We start from the raw sequence: 23,962 nt of genomic DNA on the forward strand, positions 1-23,962 counted from the left end.
AACTTTAGCCCTGACATAGCTAAAAATATACCAGGAGGACTCTGCTCTTCTGGATGGGACAGGGTGTCTACTCCTCTTAAGTCTAAGATCAATTATAGGACATTAAAACCAAAGATCCACAACATTGATCATGACTTATATTACTTAAATGCCTAGAAAAATACAACATCATATATTTTGGTGGTCTTTAGCCTATGCATCATATAGGGATGGAAATGGACGGTTCTATTATACTAGTACACTAGATAAAAATGGATGGTTTTATTATACTAGTATACTAAAAAATATGATAAATCATTTAAATTAAGAATTTATATTATTGATCCTGATTTACATGTTAAAATAAATATAGATAGAAAATTAATTGACTTTAATACTTAGATCAGAGTAAAATATGATCTCGTAATTTTAACCGTTTATTTTTATACCCACTTGATAGATATATTATAGACTATGAAAATATGTGATTTTTGATTTCTAAATACTTTTAGTGGTACAGGGTATGAGCAAACATGTAGATCTTTAATCTGGATGCCCCTTTGTTGATTTTAGACTTGAGAGAAGTAGCATCCTCCTCTTGGAAGGAGCAAAGTATATATTATGACGACGACGGCGGCGACGACGACGATACACAGAAATGCTTAATAGCAAGTTTCGGGTACCAAAACAGGTCTAACCTAACTTGAGAACATATAATGGCTTGAAGTTACAGCCATTTATAATGCTAACCTGGACTATATATATCTATATATAGAGAGAGAACCAAGTCATCAATTAATGTAATCAAACAACGCTTTGCAAGAATGTATGATTGACTCAGACTTGATTGTCTTACTGAGTTAGTCTGCTTTGGGATTACTGAATCAAATAAAAATTAGTCAGCAAACATTACTACTTGTCACCCCTCAATTGGAAGCAAAAAGAACTGAAAGCAAGAGCTAGACGGTCATTGTTCAGTAGGCAAAAGAAACCCAGGAATGTGTGATGAAACTGACGCATATCGCTTGTTCAGATGGACTAATGGTCCAGCATGGCAGTTATGAGATTATGTGAGAGATGTATGAGATCATGAGATAGACTTGATTGTTTCTCTACTCTTCAAGGTCAATGTCCAAGAAGATCAAAGTTGGCTTATTAGAAAGAGGGCAGAACCAGGATCTGGGAAGGTTCATGAATAAGAATCACAAGTCATGAGCAATGGTGGATTCATTTAAATGAGCAAATGCCATAGATATCATGTCCATATTCTCATTATATATATATTCGGCCATGGAACTGGTTTCTCAAGCACCTTTGCAGAACCTTAGCTCCCAAAAAACAGTGCCAGAGTACTATTTGGGACTGAATCTATTACCTCTTAACCAAGAAACCAGTTTGCATTTAAGAGAAAATGCTTACAGTGAGAGCAAACAAATGAGTTACACGACCATACGAATCAATAAGTTGACTAATATATGCTGTTACTTGAAGTGAGGAAAAATTATTTTGCTTCCTCTCTGATTAGAAGAAAAGGATATTGAACTAAATAAGACCAGTATCATCTGCTAACTGGAATCTAACTTCAGCCAAAATGAAATTTGACAGTTTAGCGTTTTTAAATTTTGTGTTGTAAGGCATGATCAAACTAGGCAAACAAGGCATACGTTTAGTTTGCAGCTACCTCAACAGAAGTATAAATTCAATATAGAACTTGAAAAAAAAATCTGGTACAAAACTAATGAACCTTTTGGGCCATCCATGATATGCCCCTTAATAAGCACCGACGTTGGACCAACCCTTCACTGCCACAATATGCCATCCACCGAGATTTGCTGTACCAGTTAGTACCGTACTATACCGGCTATACCATATCATATTGGTACCGAACTGATACATGATACATGGTCTCGTATCATATCGATATTTGGTACGTCTCGCCATCTTGTATTATATTGTATATCAATACTGTAATAAAAAGATATCAATATGGGATTTGGCACTGAGACACGAATCATACTATCCACACTATAAAATCACTTGGGATGGAGTGCTGGAGGTATTGTGATGCTATACAATTTTTGGAACATTGTACCAAGCGCTGCTATTGAAGTTATTTGTGTTATCGTGTGAGGGTTATGAAGCTACTATCTAGGGATTTATGGTACTATACCTATGGCACAGGATTTTCAGGACTTCGAGGCTACTAAGTTGATTGACTTAGCCTAAGGTGTTTATAAAGTAACCTCAATCATCTTAACATGGGCTTCTCCAGGCTTTCTTTCTCCTGGGCCATTGCTTTATTACCTCGTTATCTCCTTCTAGGTGACTTCTCATGCCTGATTTTCTTATATTAGAAGATGAGCAGCATGTTTCTTTTGCACCACCGGCATACGTCATCGGGATGTCACTTGGGGAACATATCATACCACAAAAAAAAAAGTATGAAAAGATAGAGATTATAGAATGCAACTAGCACAAAGTGAAGATTTTGGCTCAATAGATGTTCAACTTTTGAAGCAGGCAGCAAGCAAGCATATAGATAAGGACTGTATATGTGCATAATTGCAAGTCCATATTGATATTACCTCTTTAATTGCAATTATAGTTACAGATCCAAATTCTACAAAATAAATGAATACAAATAGAAAAGTAACGATAACCTTATTTAAAAAATGATTACTAACATGAGCTAGACATGCATGATAACTTCGGCCAGTATAGAGAAATACGCTCATCATATTTTTATAATCTAACTAAATCAATCCTTCTTATTCCATTCCTATCATCTTTTATGTGCACTCTAAATAGGGATATAGCAATATCAGCATGCGATTCCAAGTTAATTTCATACTATATGTCCATATCTACATGGAAGTTAAAAAGAAACACAATAATTTTTCATGTAACTTTTTATTTATTTAAAAATTTTCATATATAAATAATTAAATTTTTAAAAAATATTATTCATAATTTTATAATATAATATATAATCTGACCAAATTTCTAATATTATATTTTTGATTTATATAAAATATAAAGGATATTAAACTTCGGATATGCTAAAATTTGGTTTCGAAAAATCGTCGAAATCATTCTTATTGAATTTCAATAAAAATTATTATATATTTAATGTAAAAAAAAATAAAATATGTAAATATTCATCCGGTCGACATCTGGCGCGACCGCGTGGCATTGCATCACGGGCTTTAATCAGGAGTTGCTTTCGCGAGTCCACGCCTTGCGTATGCATCCGCACACGGTGTTGTAAATTGTAATGTAAATCGCAAACCGCCTTCCGCCTTCAACGCCCCTCTCCTTCTGTGGCCCTCTCTCATTTCCGCGTTGCGTTGCCTTGGAATTCCTAATAAACGCCAGGGGAGGAAGAGGAGGAAAAAGAAAAAAAAGAAGGAAAGAGATCTGGGAGGAGAGATGGTGAACACGTTCTGCTTGTTTTGCGCGTGCATCGACCAGGCGAGCGTCGGGGTGGTGGAGAGCTGGGGCCGCTTTCTGAGGCTCGCCGCCCCCGGCCTCCACTTTTTGAACCCCTTCGCCGGTGAATGCCTCGCCGGCGTCCTCTCCACCCGCATCTCCTCCCTCGACGTCCGCATCGAGACAAAGACCAAGGTCAGCCCCCCACCTCTTCTCTTTGATCCTCGGATGGATCACAATAGTGACAATCATACCCTATTCTCATCCGATTTGCATCAGATTATGCTGTTAATGGAATTGTTGTTTTGGATTGAATTCGGATTCAATCGATTTGGGATTTTCCTATTCGTTTGCTAGGTTAAGTGATTGTCTCTTTTGACGATCTTTTCTGAAGGAAAGAATTTGGTTATGTATACTTTAAAATTCCTTGCTCGTTTTAATGTCATCTTTATGTGCTCGATCGAGTTTGGCCCTTTCTTCCGTATCCAGGTGGTTCTTATTCATAGGTTGGTTCTTTTTGTTTTAATGGGTCTTATATGACATGAATTCAGAACTTGTTTTGTTATGAAAGTGAAATAGTTCGATCTATATCTTAATGACATGACCGAGATGTTTTCTTTTTTCTTTTTTAATGGAAAGATCAACCTGGGAGTGTGCTAATTCATATAAGCAAAGATTTTATAATTGAAGATTAAAGAGCATGACATTGATGCCTTTGATTTCCGGGAAATACAGGGGGAATGCTACCGCAAGGGTTTGAATTCTGGACCTCTCCTGAGTGGAGAGGGATGCCAACCAGCTGAGATAGGGCTGGTTGGCGATATTGGTACCTTTGCGCCATATAACCGTGCTCGAGAGGTTGAAACCCTGTCTCCTAATTGAACCATGATTTCAGGCTTCAGTATGTATTGGCTCATGTATTCCAAAGTCAAGTAGTGCTACTGAACACTCACAAATGCTTCATTTGTGATGGAAATCATGTGTGACAAAAGGAAGTGTAGAATAGCTATTATGAATAATCAAATTTATAGAAGTACAGAAACGAAATGATATAAATTCATAGTGAAGGCTGGTTCAGGTATAACATTTCTACTGCACCAAGATTCTAACTGCCTCTCAATTTACTGATGAAAAAATGATCTCATTATGGTAAAAAAAAGAAGAAGAAGAAGAAGAAAAATGTAACAAAGAGTGATGCTGTATGTGCATGTCAGAAAAAAGCTGATATGAACCTGACTATGATCTTTTAGTTCCCATAAGAGGAGTAATAGGAATTTCCCATAAGAGGAGAAAAGGAAGGATAACTTAAAGGAAGCCAATAACTTGTTGGTTTCATAGAGATGCAGTGTATGAGATGGGAAGAATAATAGGCCAGAAAATTTTTTATGTTTTGGAAGGACCAGATCATGAGAAACCACATCCCCATTTTAGATGACAAGGTGCTAGAACTTTGGTAATGGTTCCGACTAGTGGGAAGAATCTTAGTCAGTGGAGATGGTTTGTATAATACCACCATTGTGAGGCATCCGCATGCTATACCTTTTTAAAGCATGTAGCCGTAAGACAATAAATTAATAAAATATTAACCAAAGACCCTAGTCACATGGCAAGCATCCCAGACCATACCACCTAATATCATGCCAAGGCTGGCCTTAGCAAAGACAAGCGGAGCTGAGTGAGAGCACACATGTAGTTGTTAAGTCCCTAACTCTGCCAAATAACATGTTTGAGAGAAACAATATATGCATACTTAGGAGTTTGTTACTAGTCCAGATTACACAGAAGAGCAAGCAACACTTTGCGATTTTTGTTGTTTTAAACATCATAATTTTTAAAACTTTCTTAGGAGTATTAAAATTTGGTATACAACATAAAAGTCATAGACCACTAGGTATCAAAACAAAACAGCTAAATTTTTTTAGCATGTCTGAAATAATATTTAAGTTTAGAAGTATCTTCGTGTCAGGTATGATCAGAATTTTGCCCGTATAGATAGTAATGAGTGGAGTAGAAGAAGCTGACTGGAGATGCTAAGGAAAACAAAATTGGTGGAATTGAGAAAAAACTAACAATTTGAGAGAGAGATTGAGGAGAAGCATTGGAAGCTGAAAGTGAGAAGATGAAAATCCTAAGTGCTTTGCTACCTTTGAAACATAAGTCCAATTAAAGCTTAATGCTTGATAATAAGCAACAACATACTATACTAGAACTAATAGAATAAAAAAAGTGTTTGATCACTAAAATTTAAGGAATGGTGCAAGTAGAGGAGGGCATGGAGATGCCCAACTAAGAAAGGGCATCTGTCCCTTAGTATTTCCTTTTTTGTTTTATTGGCTACACTCCTGGAGTGCCCACAGCATAGCAGGATGACAACAGGGCACTTTTATTTCAGTTGCCTCAAGAATGCACTAATCGAAAACTGAATATTTAGAGCATCTAATCTTCAATATAAAAATAAAAGAACACTAAAACTGAAAAATATAGGTTTAGATTATCAAAATACAAAGTGAAACAGCAAATTTATGTCTTTTATGACTTTACTTCCATGATGTGTGACTTGTCTTTAGGTGAAAAGTCATTAATTGGCCCGGCATGGAGCCAGAATATCATCGCCATTCCTCCATTCCAGCTTTTGCACAAGTTCTGATTGCTTTGGCTTTCTTATTGGTGCTTCTGTCTTTATTAGGTGTAAAGTTGGCTACTTGTTTTAAAATTGAAGATTTACATGTTATTGTAGGCATCATGCTTGACCTTCCCATCATAGAGTTATGTGTCCCTGAAGATGATATTGTCAACAGAGATTAGAACCAGATTGCATTGGTTCTGCTTGTCATTGCACCCCAACAAAAAAGCACATTAAGAACTGATCCTTCACAACAACTTGATCATTGTCATTGAGCCATACCAGCTGGTTGGAGTCATCTTTCAGTAGCATATTCTGGTTCAACTTTTTCCCAAGTTTAAAAGATACAGACCTCTAAAAACTACCACTATTCTTGATCAGTCCTCACAGTTTTCTTGACAAGTCACACTGCTTTTAAGTTTGCCGGTCCTCCAAATATCATATCATTACAGTTGTGTAGATAGAGTTGCTTCTGCATATGCCAGATGAATATGCAAAAGCTTCACCTGTGTCAGCTTTAAGATCTACTTTTGCATATACTTTTGTAACTTGATTCATCCTCTTTTGAAGATACTTAGTGGATGTTGCCCAGTATAGGGACATTGGCTCGAGAATCAAAATATCACTGGTCAGAAAAGTCTCCTTGGTTTCAAATGTGCTGGTCATATCATTGCAGTTACTTCTTCTTCTGTCGCTTGATGAATGTACAAAGCTTCACCAACCTATGTTAGCTTTAGGATCTAATTTATTCGCTACTTTTGTAATTTGTTTCATCCTTTTCTGATTACCCTTCAGCTAATGTTGCTTGATATTAGGATATAAGCTTGAGACATTTTTTGGTTGGATTGCTTGCGTAGAATTTCATATGTTCTCTTTCCTGTTCTTCAATAGACTTCTGTGGCAAACTTAGAATCAAGATTGAAAAACTTGATTTTGGTTTTATTGGGGTCTACCAAGTTATGGTTTTGGCAATTCTTAGGGTTTTAGTAGTTTTGGCTTGACTCTTGGGGTGACAGCCATAAATATAAGGAACAATGACTTTTTTTAAAAAAAGGAACAAAAGAGAAACTAGGGTAAATATATGACACAATTTTGAAGTATGTTCTATCATTTGTAATCCTTGGATTATGATCTTCACATTTTCAAACTGAAAGCAAGAAGAATTATAGATTTATTATCTTAAAGAACAACTTCAATAACAATTTATCCAATTCTTAAACATCTAATAAATATCTTCAATAATAGGATGTACTAGCTGGGATTTGACTATGAAACTTGATATAGTGATTACCATCATAATCAAGATTTGCTGAACCGGTACTGTGGTTACATAGGTCGGCGACTGATCTATTACGTTACCAGTACATATTGTACTAATCCTAGGTGTACTAAAATTAGGGAGAGGGAGAGGGGGGAGAGGGAGAAAGAGAGAGAGGAAGAGAGTGAGTAGAAAGAGAGAGATGGATGAAGTTGCTGGGGTTGTCATCTTCTTTTTCAAGAGAGAGAGGGCGAAGTTGTCGAGGTCACCATCGTCTTTGCAGGAGAGAGAGACTAAGAATAAGGAGAAAGAGAGGGAGTGAAGCTGTTGGGATTGTTGTCATCTTTGGGAGAGAGACTGAGAGGGCGGGTGGAGCCATTGGGGTCATCGTCTCTAGGAGAGAGAGAGAAGGGGACGAAGTGGGTACATGTGGTCATCAAAGGCGATGACAACTAGGGAGGGGCAGCATCAAAACCCTAACTCTAGTTGAACACGAGAAGAAGGGAGAGAGTGATCAAGAGGTAAGGTGACTTAGGATCGGGTCGAAGGGCTTATAAAGGTAGTGAACCGCCAAACCATCCTTCCTGAGGGAGAGAAAGTAGAGAGAGAGAGAGAGCAAAGTGTGTGCCTATGGTCGTTGAAGGCGGTGGCAGCTAGGGGGGAGTGCTCCCTAGTTGAATGCATGAGGGAGAGAGTGATCAAGAGGTGAGGTGAGGTGACTGAGGGTCGGGTCAGGGGCTTATGAAGGTAGTGAATCGCTTGAACCACCTTGAACTCGGTTCTGATTGGTTTGAGGCTTATTCTAATCCAAACCCGTGTCTCAATTCAGTTTCTATATGGAACAGATTAGTACATCTCAAATCGGGCAGTTCTGGTCAAGATAACTGACCTTGATCGTAATTGAATGTAAGTGCCAACATATTATTTATAATCTACTAAGAAATGTTTGCCATACCGCCTCGAATTGAGCTGGCATGTTTGCAATCGACTCTCGTTCAAAAATCTATAGCTCCCTTTATGTTGTCTTAGGCAAATGAGAATTTTCTGAGTCTTTATTTAGTAACTGCAGTTGCATGTAAGTTGTTGATGTCCTAGGAAAAGTGGTTTTATAGATCTTTAATTTGAGGTACTTTGACCATTGATGTGTGTTTTGATGAATTTGACAAGTAAACTATTGTCTTTCTAGGAACTTTGCTTTTTTGCTTTTTGATTTTTTTTGGTGTTTTGATGTAAGTTGAACCATTCAAGTTGAATAGACTTAGATTGAATCGGGTCTAGATATCATTTATTTGGTCGGTATGTCTAATATGGTTGTGATAATTCCTATTTTGGGGGGTTCAGTTAAGTCTGATCTTCTCAAGATGGTTGAATAATTGACTTTGGTTGGAGAACTTCGTTCTGATTGGGTGAGTTCCGGTTGATTCAGACTTATTGGATTATATAAACATATATGTTTGGCCACGTCAAGATGGGTTGAGTTGGGTTGATTCTTGTGAGGCCATTTGGGACAAGTCATGTTGGATTGGATTGAGTCAAGTGGCCAAGTTGGAAGTACATTGATTTGGATTCCACTGGACCTAGTCAACTCGAGTTGCACCCTTCTAACTTCATTGCCTGAAACTTGACTTTGGGTTAAGAGAATTGAAGTGAAAATGGTGGAGTAGAAGGGTGTGCATTTTCACACTTCAGTCCCTAGTTACAACAAGACGAACACCAAGAAGTACACACTTCCAAATGAACTCTAGTTTGGATGTCTCACTTGCAGACAAACAGATCTCTATTTGATTCTAGGACTGGTAACAACTAGCAAGCTAATCTAGATGTTCCTCTGATTTCTGGTGTTACGTGGACCCTAGCATCCAACTCCTAGTATCTGCATCAGATACGTGTTTGAACCAGATATGTGTCAGATGCTTGGATACTTGTCATTTTTTTAACTACGTGATTTTAAGAATAGATAAAGAGCATTGTTTTTAAAAGCTAAAGTATTGGTCATCTTGGTGTATGATTGAGACCAAGACGGATTCAGATCTTAGTCTATCTTGGACAAGATGGAAGGATGAAAATTTTGGAAAGTCTAAGATACTTTGAGATCTCGATTGATAAATTAGAACCTATATATTGAAATCTCGACAAATATGGAAAATCCAGAACTGGAAACTATTGAAAGATTTTAGGATTTATTTATTAAAACATATATTTAAGGAAGTAAATTTTTTTTGGAAAAAGTAATGCTACGTGGCTGCCGTAAGGTGCATAAAAAAAATCCTCTTGCTAGGTGGCAAAGGGGATCAGCGCAACTCATGGATTTGTGGCCAAACACGATGGGTTGGTTGTTGTGGGATTGATGAACTTTTGTATGCACTTTACGAGCACCCAGAAGCATTTTTCTGTTGGAACATATCGGTCAATATGTTGAACATCTTATTGGCCGGTACTTGGGGATTTTTGGGGATTTATCAGTCTTTATTTGCCATGATAATAAGGCTGAGGTTTCTTGTGTATCGTATCAGTGAGGCCCAATATTGATATAAACTGAGATTTTTTGAGATGAAAACCTTGATAGAGAGTTGGACTCCTCTAACAATGAGTTTGGCCCATTATATTGTGATAAAAATGAGCTTTTCTCCTTTTTAGATATTGGTCAAGAATATTGATATTAAAATAACATTGACAATGATTTTTTTTCTAAAATTCTTGAAGCTAATTAGGAAGTTCAAATGAGAACCATGCATTTTGGAAGACCTTAACTAATAATATCTTTAAGTATTTTCTTTTATGCAATATCCAAACATATTGGTTAAACTTATTTTTTGTACAAATTCCTGTGATTTCTTGCTCCTACAGCTCTGAGACTTCTGATTTTATGCCTTTTCAGCCCCTAAAATATTGTCATATGAATTCTGAGGGGTTTCCATGTTATTGTTGTGGATGGTGTTTTTTTGTTTTTTTTTTGTTTTGTTTTTTTTTTTTTTTTGAGGTGGGGTGGGGGAGCACTATTATCAAATTGATTGATCCTCTGCTCATCTGTCATTGGATGGTATCTATTGTTGGCATTTTAGATTAGCTGTTTGATGCCTTCTTAAACTAACAGACATCATCCATTACCATCAAGCAGTGGAGGTGGTGAGTTTTGTCTGCAAGTCCATGAATGCCAAAGTGTCATTTATGAAGTAACTACTTGCTTGTTGTTTATGACCGCAAATTTCAGCAAATTTAGCTGCGTAGGTTACAAAATCAGTGCATGGTTCGCCTAATGTGCAATAAGTTGATCTATAATTGTCTATAAATTATGTAGGTGTCTTCAGTTTTTCTTTTTGAATTTGAAATGAGCATATGTTTTACTTTATGGGTCATCATGGGTTGGGTGGGTTTGATGCAGACTGGGTCGATGCCTTATATCAAGTTCATAGGGGCTTGACCTTAACCTTTCCTGACCTGCTAGTGGGTTGAAGATGCTTGACCTGAACTCTACCCATGGTTGAGCCGAGTGACCCAAAATTGACCTACTGACCCACGTAGGCCGGTTCAGCATGGTTCAGCGGAACTTGATTTACCTATGTCCATTTTGTGTTACCATTTTTCTAATCGACAATCATAAGGTGGTCCTTGTGGCAGTAAAGTCTCTTGTCAAAACTTGCATTGGTGACCATAATTATATCAATTGAAGTATCAAATGATGTATTTTTTGAAGACCTGACATTGCTTGAGACAATTCCTCATCATCGCCATTAGAATACAAGTGCATAAAGCACCTTATATCAAGTACAATCTTATCTTTTTCCCCTCGTTGCTTCTAGATAGCAATAATGAAAATAAGAGAAGTAAATAGACATGTAAAAAGAGAAAAAAATGGATGGTGTTGATGGTGAAGTGGGATTTGTGTTTGTGTGTGAGAGAAAGATGATGAAGAGGCATGAAAGTTGAAAGAGAAAGAGGAAGAAAACCCTTAGTTGTATCCCATGTTCTGAGAAGCAAGTCTTATACAAAACTTAAGGCTCAATAACTAACCCTAGATAACAAAATTAAAAGGACTAAAATACCCTCATGAGGTGGCCTCTTTGCTAGGATTAACAAGAATGAAGGGAGGTCAGTAAAAGATGCCATGTGGACACCTGAGTGAGAGTGAGTGAGTGTGTGTGTGTGTGTGAGAGAGAGAGAGAGAAGGGTTTTCTGTCCCTTATCTCTTTCCTTTAGAGGCCCATAAGAGGCTGATTCTATAGTTTTTTAACTTAAGTTGCACCATCATTGGGGTTAGGGTGACCCTGACCCTGCACCATCAAGCTATGCCTAAGCCTATTAGAAGAAAAATAAAAAGAGCTGGCTCTGACAAGAAAAAAGCTCTTGTAATGTTTTGTGCCTATGTTCAATATAAAGATCTAGGTAAATCTGAGGCAAGAAAAAGCTAAAGAGTTGGTTGTTGCTGAAGCTTAAGGTTTTTAAGCTTAAGCTGCACCAGGCTTAGAAACTTTCTACGTGTAAGTTAATGCTACTGTTTCATTATTAACCAGAAAGCGCGTGCATCTGGATTGAACACTTTCAGGTTTCTACAATTAGCTAGAAAGACATTTGTTCTTGTTTAGTTTGAAGATATTTCTTTTTTCCCAAACATTTCAAATTGAAGATTTTTTACTTTTAATTTGGTCATTGACATTGCATATTGTATGCCACAGGATAATGTTTTTGTACAGCTGCTCTGCTCAATTCAATATCGAATTGTCAAAGAAAATGCTGATGATGCATTCTATGAATTGCAAAACCCCAAAGAGCAAATTCAGGCCTATGTTTTTGATGGTATCCTTTTAATTATTGTATAATTTTTATATTATTTTCGTGGTTGTGTACCTTGGTTTTTCTCATAGTGTTTGTTCTCATTGGAAATTGTAGTGGTACGAGCTCATGTTCCTAGAATGACCCTTGATGAAGTCTTTGAGCAAAAGGGTGATGTGGCAAAAGCTGTCCTGGAGGAGCTAGAAAAGGTAATGCACACTTATTTTAGAATAATTTATTGATTTCTGTGCCGCTTTCTTTTAAAATACCTTGCAAACTTCATTCTATGTTATACATTGATCTGAAATTCATGGCAAGAGTTTTGATTTTTGTCTTCTGGCTTCTCTGTAATTAAATAATTCATTCTTCATGTTCTTGGATGTTGTTGTTGCTGCAAAGTAATCAAAGTTCAAACTATCTTCTTTTATCTAGATACTAAAATTGATGCAAATTATCTAAAACTTTCTTCTATTCTCTGTCTCTCTAGAGAGTGGGGCCCTTATTATAATTCTGCATCTTTCATAATGTAGCATTTCCCTAGGTTCAATCTTCTCTTAATAGTTTATTTCATAACCACTCTAGTAAGTTATCTTCCTATACTTCTGCTATATAGACAATAGGAATGCACAAAAGAAGCAGCCAATTACATGCTCCTGCATACCATCGTTGACCTAATAGAGTTGTAGTTGTGGATATTCATCCAAAAATGGGAAAAAAATCAAAAACATGCGGGTGGAAGCTATAAGAACTTGTGTTTGGGGGCAGAGGACTATGGGGAAGAAATTCATCTTAGAGAGTTTTCTCTACTATATGTTTCTCCCACATCAGGATTTCCTTTTTTATGACATAAACTATCTCGGAAATTCTGGTTTGCCTCCATTTTTATAAAAAGCTGGTGGGTGATGATCACTTACATATGTTCATTTCACTGACAATGGAAACCTACATTTTTCAAATATGTGATCTTTGTGTTTTGTTTCTGATTCAGAAAGTACTGTATACTAAGGTTTGAAATCCCGTGGGACGACGCTACCCCAGTTTTCCCATGGGACTGGATGTGCCGACGTCCCGCCTTGTCTTGACACTTGAGATAGGGGATGTCTCAAGACGTGCTGATTGAGATGGTAGGACCGATGGCAGGATGGTCCTGTCCTGACACTCGAGATGGTACCCTGTCCCGATGTCCCATGGGATATCCCATCGGGACTTAAGTCCATGTTGCATACTCTAGATTCTCTCTTACTTTCTGTTCTTTGAGGACAGTAAATCTATCCTTTCTTTTTTGAGATTCAGTTCTTTTAGAACATGGCATTCTTTAGCTTTGCAATGTTGCTTAATCAAGAAAAAAATTGCAGCTGCTTTTGATTGATAAATGAGAAAAGCATTTGAATTTTTTTTATTTCCAGAAATGTCTTACAATTTGTTCTGTTATAAATCAAATGTTTTGTTTAATTATCACAAGTTTGGTAATGTTCTGGTTTTTCCACAATTCTTTGTTCATCGTCATCTTACTTGATTTTCTTGTTCGCCTGATTGTTCATTAACAATTGGGGCTATCTAATGACAAAGCAATGAATCAGGTGATGGGAGCATATGGCTATAACATCGAGCAGATACTCATGGTTGATATCATACCAGATGCCTCGGTGCGAAGAGCTATGAATGACATAAATGCTGGTACAGACCTCCCTTATATAAGTTGATGAAATAAACAATATGAGATTTTAGGTTCTCTCCTGTGGTACATAATGACCCTTTAATATTTTGTGGTGAATATAAGTACTTTGATGTTCTTGGTTCTAGCTGCTGCCTTTGCCTTTCAACTGGATGCAGGTGTAACATGCTAGTATAAATGGTTTGGCAGCTACATGTATAATAGAGGGTAGGCTTATTCTTAGGGCTGGTCTTGTGGTTATCTGGTGGGTTGGTAGCATGGGTAGCCCTAGAAGTTGGCATTGCTTGGTAGCCATGACAAAGACCATACGATTGAAAGGTTTGAGTGGTGCTTTTGGAGCCCATTTTGGGTGGTGTATTCTTGACAGTATGCAAATGATGTTTGGTTCACATGAATGAAAAAAATAATGGAAGAAAGGTAGGGAATAGGAATCAGGATTCCTAATCCATTATTTGGATGTTGGAACAAAGTCATACTTGGAACAGGAATAGCAATTCAGTTCTAATGTTTAATTTGGCTAGTAATATATTAGAATGTCAATCAATTTCATATTAATTTTCTAAATATATCATTGGCTCAGGAATAGAACTAAATTTTATAATAGTGATTCTTATAATTCTTTTGAGGGCCTTCTATCATAGTATGTATCTCTGTTGTGAACTTTTGAGTAAGAAGCACAATAATGTTATAGTGGCACATTATTTACATTTTTATAGTTATTTCATTTTTATTATTTATATTTGTTTTATTTATGCTTTTAGTTTTTAGTTCATCATTTTGTTAATGGATACAATTAATCCATGTACTTTTCTTTGATTATTATGATCGATAATTTTATTATATATTTATTTTCTTAATTTATTTTAACATTTTATTTATATTTTATGTTTAAAATTAATATTTATTTTTCAAATTTTAATTTCATTTATTTTTGTTATACATTTTCTTCCTATTTTGTAAATTTTACTTAATCTACTTATTCTATTTTTAATTTTTATTCTTTGGTATTTTAATGAGGTATTCTATTACTCTTTCTATTTTCCAATTTTTTGTTTTTATTTTTATTTTATCTATTTCTAATATTGATATAATATATTTTTTATTCAATAATATATAGTGATTTATTATATATTTTTTTCCTTTAACATGCTTTGCACTATGCTTACTTGTAATATATAATACCTAATAGATATTTTATGTAACTTGTACCAAAAAAATTATGTGACAATCAATATTATTACAACTCATGCAACTTGATATTTTTATTATTTTATTATTTAGTTTTATTTTATACCATAATCATTGAAAATTAATTAATATCAATTATATTACTTGATGCTATTTTATATCATAAATGTTGCTATTTAATTTATTGCAAAAAATATCATTCAGTTGCAATTCTCATTGGAATGACCATTCCTACTTTAAGAGTGGAACCACCATTTGCAATGTGATTCTGTTGTTTGTTGTGATATGAAACATGGGAAAGGGCTTAAAGTCAGAATTCCCTTTCAATTCCAGGACTCATTCAAGTGAACCCAAACATGGCTTAATAATTTCACTTGGGCTAAGTGCAACTTTATCTATGCATATTATCCATTAGTAGCTTAGATTTGTACCCAAGACAGAAGATAGTAGCAGTTTGAGGGAGTGGCAGCTTTCCAAGCACTAGTGAATGTCCTGATAGTGGGAGTGGACTTCCCTTTTAATGATCTTAATATATTTCTGAGTATGCTTAAAGATCTGAATGATTCATATATATATATATATATATATATATATATATGATTCATTTAATCATAGATATATGTCAAAAAGGATGTCTGTATGTATAATTTTTTTCATTAAATCAATTACTGCAAGGCCTCTGTTTCAACAAGGATGTCACTCTAGGATATTTCCAGCTGATGCTAGAACCTTGGGACACTGTTGTGTCGGTTCTGCAAAATTGTCATTATTTTGCAGAATCATCTGAAGGTGGTTATCAGTAATCTTATATGGTGACTGACAGAGCACAAGTGTATGTTGAGCAGATTATGTTCCCACAGCTTGTATCCTCGAATGACTATTTATATATAATGCTTGCAGCAGCATTGAACTGGTTACGTCCATTCTGGTCTACTTCCAGTGATGTTTCTCTTTTCCTTTTTTGTATTTAATTATTTTGACATTTTCATATATCTTCTTGCAGCCCAACGGCTTCAGCTTGCTAGTGTTTACAAAGGAGAAGCAGAAAAGGTCCTTCTGGTGAAGAAAGCTGAAGCAGAGGCAGAGGCTAAATATCTTGGCGGTGTTGGGGTGGCAAAGCAACGGCAGGCAATAACTGATGGTCTGAGAGAAAACATCTTAAACTTCTCTCATACAGTGTCTGGAACCTCAGCAAAGGAGGTGATGGACTTGATAATGGTTACTCAGTACTTTGACACTCTCAAGGAGCTTGGAAATTCATCAAAGAATACCACTGTGTTCATACCACATGGCCCTGGTCATGTGAGAGACATAGGTGAGCAAATTCGCAATGGGATGATGGAAGCATCAAGCAGTCACGTAGATAACTAGTGTTTCTACCTTGCTTCTCGTGCATGAAGACTCATCATCATGGACCTGCAAAGTCGCACGATTTTTGGAGATACGTCTAAGTGAGTTAAAGTAGTAGTTGTTGCGTTACCAGAAAAAAAGCAGTTGTCGCAGCTGTTGCTATGTTTTTATTTCTACATGGGATTGTCAACATTTGATCATTTGTCAAACTGGAAATGCTCAAGTTTGAAGTTGTATATATTAATAAACAAAGATGCACTTTTTCCCTTATTTGGATTGATTCAACTACTTATTGCACAGACTGAATCAGACGTTTGGTGTTTCTCAGCAAGCATGAGGATTGGACAATAATCTTTTGAGCTAGATGTAATCCTGCCATTACTATGCTTGTAATATTTATATTTCATGTGCTAATTTTGCGGTGATTCCATGGCACCATGAAACTAAATAGACTATATTTCTGTGGTAGAAGGTTGTATTAACATAACTTAGGATTTAGAATCTGTTTGTTCGAAATTATGCAGATGATGCACAATATTGGTTTTGTATACCATGCTCTTTGGTTATGCTGCCATGATAATCTGATTTCAAATTTACTCCTTGAAGGCCTAGCTAGCTCAGTGAAGTTTAAGGTCTGAAAATGGAATTCACAGATCAAGATGATCGTTAAGCATGAAATAAGGTAGAAATCTTAAATTTGATATGAAGCTTAAACAAAAGAAAGGGACATATTTAGATAAATCGAATGGTTCATAGATCAAGCAATAATTAACCGTGCAACATGGTAAAATCCTAATATTGTCATACAGTGTAAGAAAAGAAGATGAGAAATTTAGAGAAATGTAATGGTTCTTGAACAATGACCAAGTAGGATCCGACCATATGAGTATTTCTAGTACAAGAAGCACTTAATGAGGTCACAGCTATCCATCCAAAACATTCTTTAAATGAAAACCTTCCAAAATCATGACAGTTGATCAAATATTGATATTGAACCTGTGATAGAATTGAGAGTTATGGATAACTTTGCCAAAGGAGGATTAGGATTCAAGCCAATTCACTTTAAATATCATGGACTTGGAAGAAAAGGGTTCATTTACCTTGACATAAGTGCAATTTTTTTTTATTTGATGATTTCTCAATCTTTTCATTAGATTTGAGGCCTATGCAATGGAAGATGAGATGGCAAATAGACCACTTCAAGTTTTGAGGAAAATGAGTATTTGGATATCCAAAAAGGTGAGACTATATAATGATATTACTTGATTGTTTTGAGAGGATAATTAGTTTACATAATTGGCTAGATGAACGTAGATTTTGGGCCTTTTTAGTTACAAAAATCCTAATCTTTAAACAAATGAAAAACTAAGCATTTGTCCACTTGTCCCCATTTGTTGCTAGACTTCTATAACTATATCTATTTTAGATGTACACATGAGAATTAGTTACGTTGTTATTCATGAAAACAAAAACAAGAAAAATGCACTTACTTGCTAAAAATACATTTAGTATGTTACATCAATAATACTTATATACCTAGAATCTATGTTATATTATGAAATGAAAGAGAACTATGCTGAAAAACATTCTATCTTTCAAAAAAATTGGGGACCAAAAAACCATTAGATTTAATCAATATAGCTTACTTAGTTAAGAGTGATACCTTAATATGAAAAAAAGCTCTTCCAATGTAAGAGTTGAATACATCCTTCTTTGCAATTTACCCCATCTATGAACAAACATAAATACCTTTGAGATTCAAAATGTTAATAATCAAATCCATTAAAAACCATGACTAGAATTTAGAAACCCACAGGAGGGATGATGGCATTTTTATAATTTCGCAGACGATGATGGAAACCGTTGGAACATGACCACGAGTCCCTCGCATCCCCATCCATTGGCCACGTGCATCCGTCGCCTTTTCTCTGGCCAAGTCGAGACCGCGATTGCTCCCATTACTATTCATATTTCTCTCCCCTCCCCTGGTCAACCCCGTAACCGTTAACCTCTCCCTTCTCCTCTACCTTCGTCGCCTTCATCATCGCCAAAAAAACAAAAAACAAAAGAGAAAGAAAGAAGAAAAACATCCCCACAATACCGCAAGAGGAAGCGACGACCATTTCCGATCATCGCAGGGCGGAGAAGAACACCAGCCATGTCGTTCTCGGACTCCGACTCCTCCCATGGCGGAGATTACAAAAACTTTCGCCAAGTCAGTCGAGAACGTGAGTTCTTTCTTCTCCTCCTCCTCCTCCTCCGTTCTTCTTTGGCATTTCGACTTTTTTTGGTTTCAATCTATTGCTTATTCCTATTTCATTCTCATTTTTTATGGAGGCGATGGGAAATCTACATTTCTTTGATAGGAGTGTAGATATGTAGAAAGATTTGGAAAAGATTTGATGTGAATAATTTCCAGACATGGAAAGTTGTTGTCTCTGAAACTGCAAATTTTGGACTGGAAGGATGATGTCAATGCTATTGTTCTGGAGGAAGGCGATGGATTCTTCAGGTGCAATAATGGGAATCGATATGGGCATTTGCTCATCTAAGTTCTATTCATAGAGGGAATGTGATAGGAAACCAATTCCTATGTATAGCATTTCATGAAAAAAAAAAAATTTGGAGAAAATAGATAGTAGAAGGGATACTCGATCTCTCCGAGGGGATTGAGACCTCCCAAAGCCTTTAGGCTGATTCTATTACATGAATCACTTGTCTAGATGGGCCCTATGACATTACATATTTATAGATTCATGACTATTTTTCCTGCAAGAGTAAGAAAATAAGATAGGAAATATGCTGCACCTAATCCTATGGACTCCTCTTAAATTAAACTCCTACCCTAAATGAAATCAAAACTAGGACACTAAATTAAGAAAAAATCACTCTCTTCCCCTTCAAAATTCTTCCAGGCTGTACATGGCGATCATCTTCATCTTCATCATCTTGTGAAGTGTCAACAAGTGCAGGTCCAGTAAGAAAAATTTTCTTTTTGCAACGATGTCATTTGTGCCACTTTTCATCACAAGACCAACATATCCCTTTGATTCTTCTTTCCACGGGCTCCTCTTGTGTAAGCCACTTAACATGTTTGTTGTTGGGTGCATCATCTTGAAATATTTTAAAATGTTTGTTATTTGCTCTTTTGCTTAATTTGCGGCTATTTTCATTTAAGTCTTTCCTCCGGCAATCAGGCAAAAGAGAGCTGGTGACATAGTATGGGGTTTATACATCTTCACCTCATTATGAATATCTGAGCGGAGTCCTTGAATAAAGTTTGAACAAGTTTTGGTTCGGGTCAATCACAAGTATTCTCAATGAACAGCTCAAATTGACTTTGATCCTCTAAAACAGTTTTTTTCTGATGAATTTTTGCAAGCTCATCATGAACATTCTCATATTCAGAAGGAAAAAAGGAACAACAGTCCTTCAATAAATTCTACCTTTGTAGGAATTGCATCACTAGTAAGATTGATAGAAGTGATCTCAACTTTTGAATTTCCTGTATATCATGAACATGGAAATACTTTTCTGATTGTGATATCCAACCTGATGGATCACCATCTTGCCATTAAGGAAACTCCACTTTCATGTCAGGAAAACTAAGATTTCTATCAGGGTTTGTACTTTGTACTATGTACCTTTGTATTCAGCATCTTTGTATACTTTGCATAGAGGTGTTGTTCTTGCATATCTTCCACCTTTTGTTCAGCAGGCTCTTTGGCAACAAGAAGGGATGTTGAAGTCAAATCATGATGACCATTCCAAATTGTTCTAAGGCTTAAGCGATTGTTGCTAGAAGGAGCTCCTTAAGTTGATCAAGCTTTTGACCAAATCTGGCCACCAATCATGCTTTTATTCTGCCTCCCATTGTGAATCTCTCATTCTGTTTATTTGTTGAGAAGAACTTCCTGTAGCCCACTGTAGGACTCAATATTGATAATGTTTAGCCTTTTCTTTTGGAGCCGCATGAGGGTCATGCACTCAAAAAGATCATCTGATACCAAGCTAACAGGAATCTAATTCCCATATATGGTATTTCAAACAAAATAACATAGAAAAATAGAGAAAATTGGTAGAAGAAGGGATATTTGATAACTTTGAGAGGATCAAGACCTCCAAAAGACTTTTGGCCTTTTTGTTAAATTGATCATTTGTCTAGATGGACCCTATGGTATTACATATTTATACATTCATGACTACTTATCATGTAAGAATTAGAAAAAGAAAAATAAGAAATATGAAAATGGACTTGGACTCCTCTCAAACTAAACTCCTACCTTAAATCAATCAAAATTAGGATATCAAATTAAGAAACTTATCATAATGTATAAAAAAATAAAAAGGATTCAAACGTTATATGATCTGCATCACCTGGGGTTTTTGATGGAAGGTTGCTATTTCCATGACTGCTAATTTTGGGGGGTAAAAAGAAAATGCAAATTGCTAATTCTTTTGGAGGAAGACAATAGGGTCTTTAGTTGCATCATTAAGTTATTTTCTTGTGATGAATATATAGACTGGAAAAGAGATGGATAATTTAAGAAGCAGATATAGAAATTTGCACTTGTTTAGTCTAGGTAATGTTTATCAGGTTTACAAAACAATTCCCAAGCTTAGAACTTAATAAGTGGTGTTCAGCCCCGCATCCTTATCCATCTTCTTTACTACATGGGAAGCTTCCAGAGCAAAAGGTGCAGGAGAAACTTTAACTATGAGCTGTCACCTTCTAAATTGAGTAATGGTTTGTTGGACATGCGATTTCCTTAAAATGGTTATGAAGATGATTGTGTAGGAGGGTTTTACAAATTTCTGTAGGAGCTAGTGTCATGATGCTTGGGAGGACTGAAGTGCTGGACTGGTAAGATATCTTTGTATCTGAAGTTATAAAAAGGATACCAATGAAAGATGCTTTTTGGAATTTTAAGTGAAAATCTTAAAGTGAGATAGATCAGCTTTTGGGCCAATACATGGTGAAATTTCCAATGTGCAGATGGTAAGAAATAGAAAATTGTAGGTAATTTTACTCTCCCTTTGCTAGAAGCTCATGTCTGATGAGAGCTGTATATTCCTTTTATTTATTTTGTCCTCCACTAAGGTGAACTTTTTTGATGCAATGATGATACGAGTTTATAGAGGTAGTCAAATACTGGAGAAATTTATGCTAAACTACACTACCTAATGGTTATCACGGGGCAGGGGTTTGTATATTTGCCTTCCTGCAAGCACATTGAAATTCATGAGCTTCACTAAAGAGTGGACCTTAATGTTGTGGGCTTGTGGCATTCAAGAGGACTTACCTACTTGGATAATATGCAATTGATGCTCTTCATATATAAACAACGAGGAGATAGTTGCTTGTGTATCAATCCAAAATAACTTTAAATTTTGGCATCTTACTTATTCTAATTGTTTCTGACTCATTGTAGATTATCTTACCATGCAAGTTAGAGGATAAAGGTCCAATAATTTATGTTACAAAACAAAGTACATGAAATCAAGGTTCGTCGAACCGATACCGAATCCGTACCGGTCGGCGACCAGTACAGTTCGGTACTAGTTCGAAACGAAACGAACCGACCAGTTCCACAACGGGCTGTGGCAATTGCCACATGCCCACAACAGGGCTCCGGATCTGGTGTGAACCGATTGGTTCACACGGAATCCGAGTCGAACTAGACGGAACCCGCCGGCTCTGGCCACATCCAATCAAGTTTCGGTCCCTAGAGAGCCGGAACCGTTTTTCATTGGAGAACCGACCTGGTCGGAGAACGGTCGGCTCGGCTCGGGCTGAACCGGCCGTTTCGGCTCGGTTCAACAATCCTTGCATGAAATACATCTTTGTAGGTGAGAGAGGTGAAGTCATAGTTGCAAAGCAACATTACAACATTGAATTTATAGAGGAATTTTACACTAATGATGATGCTGACTTGCTGAGGTTAGGAGCCTCTTATTCTTGTTATCCATGATGCTTACTGCCGCTAAACAGGATGCTTTTGGAAAATATATATGTTTCAGCCTATTAAGACCCCTTGCTTGTTGGTATTTTTGCTATTATATGTGGGTTTTCCCGCCTTTTAAAGACAATAACATTCATGTCAGTCCAACAATAGATTATAGCTAGAAATACCTGCCATGACAAGAAGCGTTTCCTATAAGAACAAAATGTAGGAGAAGGAGAAAAATAAATTGGAGGAGAAAGAGATCTTAAAAAGGAATATTGATTTTGTATACCATGCTCTTTGGTTATGCTGCTATTGCTCATTTCTATTGAAGTTTTAGTGTCCCAACTCCCAATCGTTCTAGCATTATGGTATGATCTACAAAAATAAATTTTAGGAGTCTAAGATAGGCTAGGTAGTTGCTTCTAGGGGTTTCTAAGGTCAATCAACTCTCCTTTGAAAAATTGGGCGGTGTTCAATTTATTGTAGTGTATTTGAGTTCTTATTAATACCTCATAATCAACTTGTTCTTGCCTAAGAACAAGGAAGAACATTGCCAATAGTTTATCTGGTTGGATTGCTTAGCTTATCCGGTTTGAAATAAAGGGAAGAGGTTTCTGCCCTCAACAAGTTAACTTAAGAAAGGAATTAGAAAACCTTATTAGATATACTCATGAACCTTGAAACCGATGTAGATAAGTATGGATGAGAAGATATATGAAAAAGGTGACATGAGACATCTCTCTCTCTCTTTTTTTCCAGTTGTGTTTTTTATAATTTTTGGATGTGGGATTGGGGTTGGAGGGAAGTAGGATCAGCATGCTCTTTGTTTGATATAAAATATGAAGTAGGATTAAAATATAAGTAGAAGAAGAAAGTAGAATAGACTAATACAGTATCCCATATAAGTAGTATTACTTATTAGTAATCCTCTTTCTAATTGTTTTTCTTAATTGAAGCTTCATGTATTCTTTTTAACATATCCCATGTAGTGACTAGTTTTCTTTGGAATAAAAGTCTATCCGACCTAATTACCTAACCAGATCTAAAATCCTTAATTTGAGGACCTTTACATCCTTGTTTATTTGCTTTTAATCTTTAAATACATAACATATGGCGTGATTTTATGACAATTCTTGATGTTATATATACATTATGTATTTTCGATTCTTATAAGATTGATTTCATGATAATTTATAGATTTAAGGCATATGGATTAAGTACTTTGAGTTTGAGGAATTGCTAAAAATTTATGGATAGTGGATCAAGCAAAAATGCATTTATTTACTAGTTATCATGGATACATAAATTCATCAAAAGCAAGCTACTCATTGGTGAGATTTTTATATACCTTTTTGAATTCATTTAAAGATATCTATCATACTCAAAAAAGTTATATTGTTTGAGAAGCTAATGAGTAAAGGCACATTGATATCCATAGAAGTTCGAAGAATATTCAAGTTGTATCAACTAAAGAAATTGAGCTCCAATGCTAGGTTATAAGTTTTCAGCTTGGTCTCAGGCTGGTGACTCTCTCTCAAATGCCATGAAACTAAAGGGGGAAAACTGTGATTTACTGTCACGTTGCAGATGATGCCTGATAATATACAATACATGGGGTGCGAACCGTGCGATACATATGTATCTATAAAATAAGTATGTGTAGACTCATACATGGAGAGCCAAAGTTGAGAAGCATGGTTAAACAGTAGTGAAGGATCTATGGTTTGCTTGGTGAAGGTTTT

At 36.0% G+C, this 23,962-nt stretch overlaps 2 protein-coding genes across 5 annotated transcripts in view; both read left to right on the plus strand.

Annotated features, from left to right (window-relative positions):
* The first annotated feature begins 3,229 nt into the window (after positions 1–3,229).
* Positions 3,230–16,542, plus strand: LOC103698926 (SPFH/Band 7/PHB domain-containing membrane-associated protein family). Its single transcript, XM_039114786.3, has 5 exons — positions 3,230–3,603; positions 11,963–12,083; positions 12,177–12,268; positions 13,640–13,736; positions 15,926–16,542. The coding sequence occupies exons 1-5, from the start codon at positions 3,409–3,411 to the stop codon at positions 16,291–16,293; spliced, it is 873 nt and encodes a 290-aa protein (XP_038970714.1). The 5' UTR covers positions 3,230–3,408; the 3' UTR covers positions 16,294–16,542.
* A 1,681-nt stretch (positions 16,543–18,223) lies between these two features.
* Positions 18,224–23,962, plus strand: part of LOC103708268 (SNARE-interacting protein KEULE) — a 45,883-nt gene continuing 40,144 nt past the window's right edge. For 2 of the 4 annotated variants that reach the window (XM_088712849.2, XM_088712851.2), the window contains exon 1: positions 18,314–18,500. In XM_088712849.2, the coding sequence (XP_088568975.2) occupies positions 18,459–18,500 (42 nt within the window). In that variant the 5' untranslated portion in view covers positions 18,314–18,458. Of the gene's footprint in view, positions 18,501–23,962 lie in introns of all 4 variants that reach the window. The other 2 variants (XM_008793109.6, XM_026805090.4) reach the window with 2 other exon arrangements.

This window comes from Phoenix dactylifera, chromosome 16 (assembly GCF_051530095.1).
Source record: "Phoenix dactylifera cultivar Ajwa chromosome 16, Ajwa_hap1_PhDact_Kaust_v1.1, whole genome shotgun sequence".
NCBI lineage: Eukaryota > Viridiplantae > Streptophyta > Magnoliopsida > Arecales > Arecaceae > Phoenix > Phoenix dactylifera.

Excerpts from the sequence above, each read along its gene's own strand:
- LOC103698926 (XM_039114786.3), top strand. The coding sequence starts at position 3,409 with ATGGTGAACACGTTCTGCTTGTTTTGCGCGTGCATCGACCAGGCGAGC. Across the intron at positions 12,084-12,176 it reads TCAGGCCTATGTTTTTGATG|TGGTACGAGCTCATGTTCCT; the intron begins GTATCCTTTTAA and ends TGGAAATTGTAG. Across the intron at positions 13,737-15,925 it reads TATGAATGACATAAATGCTG|CCCAACGGCTTCAGCTTGCT; the intron begins GTACAGACCTCC and ends ATCTTCTTGCAG.